General features: G+C 42.8%; 1 protein-coding gene across 3 annotated transcripts in view; it reads left to right on the top strand.

Annotated features, from left to right (window-relative positions):
• Nucleotides 1-411: 411 nt before the first annotated feature.
• Nucleotides 412-13,772, top strand: part of LOC144958234 (aminopeptidase O-like) — a 67,618-nt gene continuing 54,257 nt past the window's right edge. For 2 of the 3 annotated variants that reach the window (XM_078890077.1, XM_078890072.1), the window contains exons 1-2: nt 412-2,438; nt 13,289-13,464. In XM_078890077.1, coding sequence (XP_078746203.1) covers nt 1,852-2,438; nt 13,289-13,464 — 763 coding nt within the window. In that variant the 5' untranslated portion in view covers nt 412-1,851. The remainder of the gene's footprint in view (nt 2,439-13,288; nt 13,465-13,772) is intronic. The other variant, XM_078890083.1, reaches the window with a different exon arrangement.

Here is a 13,772-nt window from a genome sequence, read left to right as displayed (position 1 = left end):
CGTATATTTGAAAATGGGTAATAAAAACAGTAAAACATTTTTTGATGTGTTCAATCATTTGGATATCACGTGGGGTTCTTTGCCGTTTTTTTTTTTTTGTCTGGTGTGTTTGTGTTTTTCACGCCGCGGCATTTCGATTCTCATCGTTGTATGCCAGATTGGCATTTTCTTTTTTTCGTGACCAGCATTTTCTACAAAATTATGTGTTTTATTATTATTATGTATGTACATGAACATAATATGTATTATATGCGAATTTAATGTATAATGTTTTTATACGTTTTTGAACAAATAAACGTATATTTGAAAATGGGTAATAAAAACAGTAAAACATTTTTTGACGTGTTCGATCATTTGGATTTCACGTGGGGTTTTTTGCCGTTTTTTTTTGTCTGGTGTGTTTGTGTTTTTCGCGCCGCGGCATTTCGATTCTCGTAATGGCGTTACAATTATTATATGCTCATGCGAGGACAGAAGAAGACGCTATTCTCTTTCTCCAGACTAACGGGTTATTAACAAGAAATCCACCAAATTGTGCGACTTGCAACCGAGTCACCACTCTTATAAAGAAAAGTGCCACAAGTGACAACAGGTACTGGCGTTGCCCTACTCACAAGAGTGTCAAAGTTCCCTTAAGGAGAGGATCGTTCTTTGAACATCAGTGTCTTCCTCTGAGGAAAATTGTTGAGCTGCTCCTTTTGTGGGCTTTCAAGGAGCCGATTCTAAACAGTACAGGGCTCACTGGAGTGAGTGAAAATTCTGTTTTACAGTGGTATGGTTTTTTCCGAGACATTTGTTCGTGGTGGCTTTTGAACAACCCGTACCAAATAGGTGGTCCAGGCCTCACAGTCGAGATCGACGAAAGTCTAGTGGCCAAAAGAAAAAACAACGTGGGCCGAGTTGCTGAGCAACGGTGGGTGTTTGGTGGTGTGTGTAGGGAGACGGGACAGGGATTTTTAGTGGTCGTGGATAACGACAGATCAGCGGCTAGACTGTTGCCACTTATTCAGGAGCACATCGCCCCTGGTTCCACTATACACAGTGACGGCTGGGCTGCATACAACGGGATAGCCAACCTCCCAGTCCAACCTCCATATCAACACCTGGTGGTGAACCACACAGCTAACTTTGTTGACCCCCAGACAGGCGCATGCACCAACACTATTGAGTGTTATTGGAAGAACTGCAAACGCAGGTTCAAATCTATGCTGGGTGTCCACAGTAGTCAACTGGAATCTCATTTGGATGAATTTATGTGGAGGGAGCTATACGGGAAGACTCACCAAGAAGCCCTTCGACATATTATTCTCCATCTTTCGCAGTGGTATCCAGTATAGGGTGAGTTATAAATACTGTTTATTACTAGTATATGAAAAAAAAAAACCCAACAAAACAAAACAAAATCCAGTCCAGATCTAATTATCTACTATGAATCTAGAAATAGATATATTTAGATCTCGAAGCGATCTAAATTTTATATTTTTAAAAAATATTAGATCTCAAAAAAATTAATTAATTAAAAAAATAAAAATTTTGGCCAAAAAATAATTTGGATCTAGATTTTATATTTCAAAAGATATTAGATCTCCAAAAAAAAATTAATTTAAAAAATCAAAATTTTGGCCAAAAAATAATTTGGCCAGAAATTATTTGGGGTCCCCGAGTTTGCGTAAAAAATAAAAAAGATTTGGCCAGCAATTTTTTGGGTCCCCGAATTTGCGTAAAAAATATAAAAAATCTGGCCAGAAATTATTGGGGAAATTTTTGGGTGTCTGGGGATAATCACAGCGACAGTAAACAATAACAAACAAACCGAAAGTAAGTTGTCATTTAGCATTGGAGTGATTGAAAATGGATGGAAATATTTCCGATGAGCTTGATTTGCCATTCTCCTCAGATTTAAGCAAAGTTTACGTAGAACATTTTATTCTGGATCTTGACTGTGAGAGCGACATGCGGGAACGAGTATTTCAGGGTAAAATTACTCTCTTTGTAAGGGGAAACTATACTGACCAGACTGACCTTAATCCCTGCAAAGATTCCGAATCCCATTCTGTTCCGGAATTGACACTGGATAGCTTTGGAATATGCATCACAGAGTGTTCGAGTTTTGAACTGCATGATGAAGAGCTGCAGCGACGTTTTCCTGTACAAGAATCAGAATCAGAATCAGATTCAAATTATAATGACAACAGCCATAGTATCAACAACAATAAAGTCTTTAAACTTTCTGAGATGCAGTTAAAGACTTACGAACAGCTATATTTGCATTTGAAGAAACGGAAAGCGAAACAAGAACTAGAATTTGTGTTGACGAAACATTCCTTGGTCATAAAAGTACCGAATTTATCGAGTTGGGAAAAGACTTTAATCACGATTCACTTTAGAAATCAGCCAGATGGACCCTCACTTATGTGGACAGAAGACCAAGACGGAAGGTATGTAGAGACAAAGAGAAGAATCTTCTTTGACATTAAAGAACATTGTGACGGATGTGGAATGTCTCTCAGATTACGATATATACCTAGCATTAATGTTAGGCTCTCTTTAACTTACTGCTGTGAAAGTGAAACTGTAATAGATATCTTGATAAAACAAAAACATTCGCTGCATTTCTAGAACATATTTTCATATTGATAGATGTCTTGTCCAAACATATAGCTATAACAAAATCATGTTGGGAAAAGAAACATTGCTAAAGGATAGAGCCATGGCATGTAAGGGCCGATTAGGGGGATAATTAATGTTAATTATAAATAATAAATATTTGCTCGACGCATTTGCAGTTTGCGGTTACATAGGTCTTCAAATTCTACGGTCATAGAATGAAAATAAAATCGATTAGGGTAATAGATTTCTACATTGCGGCTATGTGGTCTTGTGGTATGACACTCGTTTTCGGATCGGAAGGTCCTGGGTTCGATCCTCGCTCAGTGCATAGTTGAGTCCTCGGAAAAGGCTCTTTATTCACATTCTCTCACCGTACTAAGGTGTAAAATGAGTACATTCGTTAACAGCGTTGTCTCTGTCAAAAAAATTGTAATGTCATATAACAGGCATCATGTCCCACATGTTAAATGTTGCTGTTAGCCAGGGGTCCCTTGTAAAGCACTTTGAACACTGTTTAGTTGATATTGCTCTATATAAAAGCTCAATTTTTTATTTAAAAAAAAATTATTTGGCTTGTGCGTTGTCAAGGAGATGATCCTCACAATAAATTTAATGAAAAAAAAAAGAATACACTTCCACTTCCATTTACTATTGACAAAATTGTGGTCAGATTTATTCTGAAAATATATAGGTTAAGAAGTGATTTACAATTATCTAAACCTACCAGGTGACCTATAAAAATGGAAACCCAAATAAGAGCTCATATCAGAATAAATTATATAACATATTAAAACAAAATTGATATCGTTAAAGAGGGCATTAACTTGGGTTCATAATGTGAAACTTACATGAATGTATGGCAAGAACAGTAGATTTTTTTAGAGCACATATTCTTGATGCTACCTTTTTATTTATCACATTCTGGCATTGTTTCACTTATATTCTTCTAACTTATTTTCCATACTGCATAAGTTCATTGATCGACACTACTATGCATCCCTGTAATCTACAAATCATATGTCTAGTGATGAAAAAAAAATATAGCCAACTATCTGATTTTTTGTTTTGACAAAATGTGCAATGAAGAACGAAATATATGTTTAAGACATGTGGGAAGGACAAAATGAGTAAACAATGTACTTGCCATAGGGTCACCAAAATTTTCTGCTGTAATATTGTATTTGTACTTAGAAATTGTTGTCAATGAGGCTTCAAGTATCTTAGATGTCTTCGTGTATAGCTCTCTGACAAGACTAAGGAGTAGGGCAGTCATTTTCCTCATTTGTGGGAAACGTAGGACTGGTTATTGAAATAATGCTGGCATTGTAATAATGCCCTGGATGGAATTAAACTTGAAAATATGTAATTATATTATACAAAGAACTATGTATGTCCATATCTAAGATATCCGACCACTCTGAGGGGAGTTCGACAGACATATTCTTAACAAATATATATATATATATATATATATATATATATATATATATATATATATATATATATATATATATATATATATATATATATATATATATATATATATGTAATAGAATGCCATTTTATTACTATTACTACTACGCCTTACTACTATAGGCTAGCATTCGTGTGTGTGTGCGCGCGTGTGTGTATATGTGTGTCTAACGCGGCAAGCAGTGATGCATGGGGGTAGTGTGTGTGAGCGTATGTGTGTATTCCGACAGGTATCTCTGATAACTAAGCAGAGTAGTATTATTATTATTGTCTTCCTTGTACTCGGTGTCGGTTGATACGTCTTTTTATTGATATATTTATTTCTCCTGTTCCAGTTAACTTTAAAAGACAAATTTACTCTCCTTAGATCGGGGATATCCATGCCTTCAAAATGTATATTTTATTTCTCTATACAATATTGATGTAATTCCAATATCTTCATTTTTATTTACAAACAAGCAACTCGCACACTGTTTATTCATGTGTTACACAATAACCAAATTGCTGTTGTACCCACCAATTTGTAAGAATATTATTATGATACCACATTTTCACCTGTAACAGTTCATTTATTTTTATATGTTGCATTTTGTGATTTATTGCCATTTTATTTTAGCATGTCGAACACCCTCTCGGGAATTCCCAGAACACCCTCGCGGGAATTCCCAATTTTCCTAAACATGCCCATCTATGATATTGTTGTGACGTAGGTGCTTTCCCTGGTGTCCGCGTCGATATTATTATATCATGCATTTTTCATATTTTGATGTTGTTTTGCTTTATTCAATAAACCTCAAACATTGAATAATTCGCCTTCTGACGTTCACTCCTTCAATAACCCTTTCTTTACGTGGGTGGTCGAGGAACCGGGGTTGACGAGGGATCCAAACCACTGGACTGTGTGTGCTCATCACATGAAATCGCTGATCTTCATTTTCTTTACACTACTACTCCTACAACAGTTGAGAGACATGAAATCATTGTCTCTCGGCTGCCTTTTACTTTACATGAAATCAGCTATCATCATTACTATTTCCTACTCTATCTCTATTTGAGCACCTCCACAGAACGGTTACGGTTCGGAACCCAAGTCGACTCTGCGACTGAGACCATCCACCTCTTTGTACGGTACTTCACCACACTCGTGATACCGTTACAAATTTGGCGCTGCGAGCAGGATTCCATTTCAGAAGCCACAGCCTTTTGGAGACCTGCAGTATTTATCATATGCCAGCCACAAGATCCGCAGCATCAGTAACACCACCAGAGCCAGAGATGTCAGCCATGGCCATGCACCGGATCTCTCCGACACCACTGCCAGTATTCCGGGGCCTAGAAGAAGAAGGCGGCTGTAACGACTTCATAGAGACCGCCAGAAGAACAATCCGTGCTTTCCAACTACCAGAAGGAGTGGCCACGGAATGGCTCATCTCCTACCTCCAAGGACCTGCTCGGGAGGAGGTCTTGTCGCGCCCTGCTGATGAAGCGATCCACCGGCGACCAAGTCTTGAATATACTCGCCACAACCTTCAAGACGAGAGACAGCGCTCTCGGGGTCATTCGGCAGTTTCACCTTCGTCGACAGGGCACTACAGAGTCCCTGCTGGAGTATGCCCAAGCACTAACCTCAATGTCGACAAGGGCCAACGCAGAAGCTCTGGATGCCGTCCCCAGTTGGGTGCTGAAGGACCGGTTCGTAGACGGCGTATCTTCATCTGTGCTGAAGAAACATTTGAGGGACTATGCTCAGCAAAATAGACAAGCATCATTCTACACCCTACGAGAGGAGGCCAGGAGATGGATCCAGGATAACCCGGAGTGCGGCTACGTGGAGCAAGTGACCACCGGCCAAATAGAAGAGTTACGTGCCACTGTGGCCACTCTGACTGCCCGCCTGACAGAAGACGACGTTAATCGACCTCAGCCCATGCCCAGTCGACCTTCAATAAACCGGCAGAGGATAAGTTGTACCTGGTGCAGCAGAACGGGTCACGATGAAACACAATGCCGGACAAAACAGAGGTATATGTCCAGTAGACATCAGTTTCAGGATCGACGTGACCGAGAGACCAATAATCCGGTGCCCCGTTGGCCGGATAGCCCCCGTGGTTCGGTGCCCCATTGGCCGGATAGCCCCCGTGGTTCGGTGCCCCGTTGGCCGGACCTAGACCGAGAGACCAGTAATCCGGTGCCCCGTTGGCCGGATAGCCCCCGTGGTCCGGTGCCCCGTTGGCCGGACCTAGACCGAGAGACCAGTAATCCGGTGCCCCGTTGGCCGGATAGCCCCCGTGGTCCGGTGCCCCGTTGGCCGGACCTAGACCGAGAGACCAGTAATCCGGTGCCCCGTTGGCCGGATAACCCCCGTGGTCCGGTGCCCCGTTGGCCGGACCTAGACCGAGAGACCAATAATCCGATGCCCCGTTGGCCGGATAGCCCCCGTGGTCCGGTGCCCCGTTGGCCGGACAGTGACCGAGAAACTGAGACCAATAATCCGGCACCCCGTTGGCCGGACAATGCCCCAGTGACGAATAATCCGGTGCCCCAATGGCCGGATAGTGCCCCTGCTAAGTCTCGAAATCCGGTGCACCGTTGGCCGGAATCTTACAGTCCGAAACATAACACTCGTAGACCAAAGTCTCGAGAGGTCCGTGGGAAATGTTATGCCGCAGCAGTGTTGGAACCTGAAGTTCAAGATGTGGGAAACCAGGGAAACTACTAACCCCCGTCGTTCCAACTCAGACTGTAGCGGCGGGGGTAAATTCATCCGACCTCATTGGAGACCGACCTGTGACGACCATTGCCTTGAACAATCAGCCAGTGGATGCACTCATTGACACTGGTAGTCAAGTATCCACCATAACCAGTCGATGGGCAACCAGTCATCTCGACAGCGACATCATCAAGACTAACTTTTTGAAACTGAAAGCCGCCAACGGACTGCCGATACCATATGATGGCATCATTATCACCGATGTCTGCTTGTTCAGAGAGTGGTTCCGAGATGTGCCTTTCCTTGTACTACCCGATGATCATCCCAGAGACACCCCTTGCCTGCTAGGAATGAATTTGCTCGCCCGCTGCCAGTCCCTGCCTGCCAACCTCGGTGCCATATTGAGTCAGACGAAATGCCACCTCAGATTGCCAACCGGCCCCTTTACAGCCAAAGTTATCGCCAGACAGCAGATACCGTCCTGTTCAATGGCTACCGTACAAGTCTCGTATCCTGCCTGCCTGACCAACACAGAATGTTTGCTACTGGCCACTCCCCTGACGACTGCATTGCCTAAAGGTCTACTCCTAGTTCCAACAGTGGGATGTACCAGAAAGAAACTCTTCGTACGCGTTGCCAACTTGTCTCCAGAACACGTTATCATTGACTCAAAGACACCGATTGCCAATCTTGAAATAGCTGATTCCGTTGAGAATGAAGAGCCGCTGGAACTCACAGTCACCTGCAACGAGATCCACGTCGACAAAAAGCCATCAAATCAACACTCTACGGCGACTAGGTTAGAACCCACATTTCGAAGTCAGCTGCCCACCTCCCAAGTCGAAATTGGCGGAAACGACAGGCAGAGACAACTGCTTGGCGACCTCATAAAAGAGTACCACCATATTTTTGCCAGAGACGATGCTGACATTGGGTTCACAAACGTTACCACCCACCGAATCCCAACAGTAGACCAGACTCCAGTATCACAGCCTTACCGTCGTATCTCCCCACTATGCTCCAAGAGGTCGGCAACATCTTCAACAGCTCAAGTCCAACAACATCATAATCGAAAGTCATAGCCCGTATGCGTCCCCTGTTGTACTGGTTCGGAAGAAAGATGGGAGCCTCAGATTGTGTGTCGACTACAGAAGGCTTAACGCCAAGACAGTTGGGGATGCCTACCCCCTTCCTCGTATTCAGGAGTCGTTTGACGCCTTGGCTGGTGCCCGATATTTTTCGACAATTGATCTTGCCTCCGTTACCACCAGATTTCAATGCATCCTGACGACCAGCACAAGACTGCATTCACCACTCCTTTTGGTCTTTACGAGTTCACAAGAATGCCTTTTGGTTTGACTTCTGCACCCGCAACTTTCCAGCGCCTGATGCAACGAGTGATGTCAGATTTTCTGTTCGAGCACCTCCTAATGTACCTTGACGACCTCCTGGTGTACTCCAAAACCTTTGAAGACCACCTCTGTCACCTCCGACGTGTGTTTCAACGGATAGAAGCCACCGGTCTCAAACTACGCCCAGAAAAATGCCAGTTTCTGCCAGCCCAAGTCAGCTACCTAGGGCACACAATTTCCCCCAGTGGTATTGCCTGCGAGTCCGATAAAGTACAGAAGGTGAAGGACTGGCCAGTTCCAAGAAACACTACTCAACTCAGATCCTTTCTTGGTTTTGCTTCATACTACCGTCGTTTTGTCAAAGACTTTGCCAAAATAGCAGGACCACTCCATGATCTTGTTACTGATAACAACAAAGAACAAGGGAGACGTCGTGGTTCCATCATCCGCTCGTGGCATGAAATACATCAGTCAGCGTTCCAGTCCTTGAAAGATGCCATCACCTCGTCTCCGACTCTTGGATATGCAGATTTCCACAAGCCGTTTTTGGTCCAGACCGATGCCAGTGAACAGGGTTTGGGTGCCATTTTGTCACAAAAACAAGAAGATGGTACTATCAAACCCATAGCTTTCGCAAGCCGACGCCTCCGTCCTGCTGAGAAGAATTACTATCACAGCCATCATAGCAGTTACAAGTTGGAGTTCCTGGCCATGAAGTGGCGATCGCAGATAAATTCAGACACTACCTGATCAGCAATGAATTCGTCGTCCTGACTGACAACAATGCACTGACGTATTATGAGACCGCAAAACTTGGTGCCATCGAACAACGTTGGGCGGCACAGCTTTCGGCATTTAAGTTCAAGGTTCAGTATGTTCCCGGAAAACTAAATCCAGCTGATCCACTCTCCAGAGACCCTGTCTGTGCGACTGTCAAGATTGCCATCGATTCGCCGTCCAGCCAGTTATTCCCATCTATTGATGAAAAATTTCCTTGGTGTAATTCGTCTCCCCTGCCAGCTACCCTATCAGTTCTGTGTGCTGAGACTTCCTGTGACATCCAGTCGACCCCAGATGCTGAGACGTGGCCGAACTCTAACAATCTGGTCACCTTGCAGACAAACGATAAAGTCATTGGTCCAGTGATGTCAACCTTCCCAGAAAAACCGCCGAAGTCAGCATGCTGTCCTGCTGTAAAAGCACTGATACGTAAATACCCAAAACTACATAAAGATGAGAACGGCATACTGCGACGACGAATACAGACGGAAGCCGGCCCTGTGGACCAACTTGTTGTGCCCAAAAGTTTGCAGCAGAAGACCATATCTCTCCTACATGACAGAATGGGGCACCAAGGTTTCGATCGGACTTTCAAGCTGATCCAAACACGGGGATACTGGCCTCAAATGACTCAACACATCAAAGACCATTTGAAAAATTGCCAACGATGTCTAATCTCACGCCCTCAGACGATCCATACGCCATCGGCTCACATATCGGCCACGCGACCTATGGAGATTGTAGCAATCGACTTCGCCAAACTTGAGATGGCGTCAAGTGGCATAGAAGATGTTCTTGTAATTACGGACGTCTTCACCAAGTTCACACAAGCGGTCCCTACCAGAAACCAGAAAGCATCTACCGTTGCAGACGCCCTCATAAAACACTGGTTCACTCGATACGGCATACCAGAAAGAGTACACAGTGACAGAGGAAGAAGTTTTGAGGCTGACGTGATTTATGAACTACTGAAACGATACAACGTGGAGAAGAGTCGGACCAGCCCTTACCACCCGCAGGGAAATGGCCAATGTGAGAGGTTCAACCGAACCATGCACCAGCTACTGAGAAGTCTAGCCAAAGAAGAGCAGCACAGGTGGCCGAATCACCTTGACGATCTAGTCATGATATATAACTCTACGCCACATTCGACGACTGGATTTACCCCTTACCGCTTGATGTTTGGCAGAGAAAATCGGTTGGATGTGGATTTCTTCCTTCAGTCACCAGCCGGCAACGCCCTACAGACAGAACGCGATACAGCCAGAGCGAGGGAAAAGGCTTTGCACTCTGAAATCCAACGAAGAAAACATACAGATAAGAGAGCAAAACCTCTGACGTTCCAGCCAGGGGACCTTGTCCTAGTCAAATATCATGGAACTGGGCGAAACAAGATGCAGCACTCTTACAACGAAGAGATACACAAAGTGCTGAAAAGACTACACCCGGATACAGATGTATATGCTTTGCGACGCCTCAAGGATAACGTCACGTTGAGGAGACATGTCCGAGAGCTTAAAATGGTGCCTGACCAACCCGAGATGATCCATGTGCCTGTGCCCGAGACGAACCATGTGCCTGTCCTACCCGAGACGACCCGTGTCCATGTCCCTGAGATGACCCGTGTGCCTGTGCCCGAGACGAACCATGTGCCTGTCCGACCCGAGATGACCCGTGTCCATGTCCCCGAGATGACCCGTGTGCCTGTGCCCGAGATGACCCGTGTCCATGTGCCCGAGATGACCCGTGTGCCTGAGTCCGAGACGAACCATGTGCCTGTCCGACCCGAGATGACCCGTATGCCTGTGCCCGAGACGAACCATGTGCCCGAGGTGACCCGTATGCCTGTGCCCGAGACGAACCATGTGCCTGTCCGACCCGAGATGACCCGTGTCCATGTGCCCGAGATGACCCGTGTCCATATGCCCGAGGTGTCCCGCATGCCTGAGTCCGAGACGAACCATGTGCCTGTCCGACCCGAGATGACCCGTGTCCATGTGCCCGAGATGACCCGTGTCCCCAACCAGATGGAGCCTCGTCCCCCTGATGGCCATGCAACTACTCGAAGACATCGTCCTGTGGTGACCAGTACATCCCAACTGCCTAGGCGTTCCAGGCGACATAAAACCCGTCGTGCATCGTGTGAGTGCTGTCGTTAATTATAATGCCCTCTAACACACTAAGAATGTGTTCATAATTGAATTTATGTACAATTTTAATCTTTTTTTTTTTTTTTTGTGTGTGTTTTTTTTTTACGATTGTTCAATTTTGTCCAATTAATTAAGAACGTTTCTTTGAAGAAATAGCAATGACAAGTACGTTTGTGTATGATTTTAATCTGTATAATTTTTGGTGCTTTATGAGCACATTACTGAACTGTTTAAATTTATTTAATTATTTTAGTACGTTTCCTTAAAGAAATAACTGACAATACTTTGTAAGTGCATAATTATAATCTTTATTATTCTGTGGCGCTTTAGGCCCGTTGTACCTTTCGTAACCTTACACTAATTAACTGTTTGATTTTATTTAATTAATGTTCTATGAGGACATAGAACGGTTCGAGCTGGGGGATATGTAATAGAATGCCATTTTATTACTATTACTACTACGCCTTACTACTATAGGCTAGCATTCGTGTGTGTGTGTGTGCGTGTGTGTATATGTGTGTCTAACGTGGCAAGCAGTGATGCATGGGGGTAGTGTGTGTGAGCGTATGTGTGTATTCCGACAGGTATCTCTGATAACTAAGCAGAGTAGTATTATTATTATTGTCTTCCTTGTACTCGGTGTCGGTTGATACGTCTTTTTATTGATATATTTATTTCTCCTGTTCCAGTTAACTTTAAAAGACAAATTTACTCTCCTTAGATCGGGATATCCATGCCTTCAAAATGTATATTTTATTTCTCTATACAATATTGATGTAATTCCAATATCTTCATTTTTATTTACAAACAAGCAACTCGCACACTGTTTATTCATGTGTTACACAATAACCAAATTGCTGTTGTACCCACCAATTTGTAAGAATATTATTATGATACCACATTTTCACCTGTAACAGTTCATTTATTTTTATATGTTGCATTTTGTGATTTATTGCCATTTTATTTTAGCATGTCGAACACCCTCGCGGGAATTCCCAATTTTCCTAAACATGCCCATCTATGATATTGTTGTGACGTAGGTGCTTTCCCTGGGGTCCGCGTCGATATTATTATATCATGCATTTTTCATATTTTGATGTTGTTTTGCTTTATTCAATAAACCTCAAACATTGAATAATTCGCCTTCTGACGTTCACTCCTTCAATAACCCTTTCTTTACGTGGGTGGTCGAGGAACCGGGTTGACGAGGGATCCAAACCACTGGACTGTGTGCGCTCATCACATGAAATCGCTGATCTTCATTTTCTTTACACTACTACTCCTACAACAGTTGAGAGACATGAAATCATTGTCTCTCGGCTGCCTTTTACTTTACATGAAATCAGCTATCATCATTACTATTTCCTACTCTATCTCTATTTGAGCACCTCCACAGAACGGTTACGGTTCGGAACCCAAGTCGACTCTGCGACTGAGACCATCCACCTCTTTGTGCGGTACTTCACCACACTCGTGATACCGTTACATATATATATATATATAGGGCTGGTTTAGTGGTCAATACACATATATAAACCTAGTGTACAAATCATCTTTGGATATAGTGGCCTGTTGATTTTTGATATCGTCGACCACTCATATTCGATGTTTGCTCATTATGCAGTCGAGAATTCACATCAGAAATGTATACACCTGCGAAGAATATAAGCATTAAATTGTTCAAACAATCAGGTAACCTATGTTGTGTAATGGTAATAATGTCTGAGGTCTGAGGATTGATCCCCAATTGAAGCAAGCTGATTTTTGGGATGATTATTTCATGTATTTTTCTTTCTGCTTTGTCTAGCATTTTCATATACACACCTTTTCAGATTTTTATCTTACAACAGTGTTACGGCATGTCAATTTGAAGGAGCTAGAAGAGAGATGAATAATTTATAGTTTTTATAAAGTTTCTTACTCTTTATTTTGGAGAAAATGCTTTCAAGTCTAATATTATTACTACTAATACATGAGATTCAGAATGCCGCTTTTACTTTTATGCTTATATCAAGGTATAATCCATGATAATATGATCCATTAATCAAATACAACAGAATGAATTTAATAATTTGAGCTATGACACATTAGTTTCGGAGACATGGTTAGACGATAACCCCCCCCCCCCCCCCTAATAAAATGCACCCAGCTTTTATCCCAGAGATATATTTTGGATTATTATCTACAAAGAATGATTCTTTCTTTACTTCCAGACCCTGTGTCTTCACAATTGGTGATGCTTTCAACAATCGGTCTCTATTCCCCTCACAGGACATGCCAGGAGCCATGGCTTCTTGGCATTGCAATGTCAGCATTCCTAAACCTGGGAATGAGGACTTACTGGTGCTGATGACTGGAGAAGCGGAGCCAAATGTTTACTATGATGAAAGTATTGATTTGCTTGTCCTCGTTTCTTTCTTTCTTTCTTTTTTCTCCTAGCTCTAAGTCTAAGTACGATTGTAATGTTCTATAAATATCCTGTTGATCCTTGTTGATGAGAGCTAGACTTTTAACAAATTTTAAAACACAATCACTCAACTTAATAAACTTACTAAAAATTGCCTTTAATGTGACTATTGGTTTGCTATTGGCTCTAAACTTGCACAATGGCATGTCTATTAAAGATTAGCCCCCAGTTACTATGATATATAAATATATATATGTATATAATATATATATATATATATATATATATAT

Source organism: Berghia stephanieae, chromosome 1 (assembly GCF_034508935.2).
Source record: "Berghia stephanieae isolate SIO BIC M18660-M18661 chromosome 1, UCSD_Bste_1.3, whole genome shotgun sequence".
Lineage (NCBI taxonomy): Eukaryota > Metazoa > Mollusca > Gastropoda > Nudibranchia > Aeolidiidae > Berghia > Berghia stephanieae.
The sequence above is the reverse complement of the archived record's forward strand: the minus strand, read 5'-3'. Positions and strand labels throughout refer to the sequence as shown.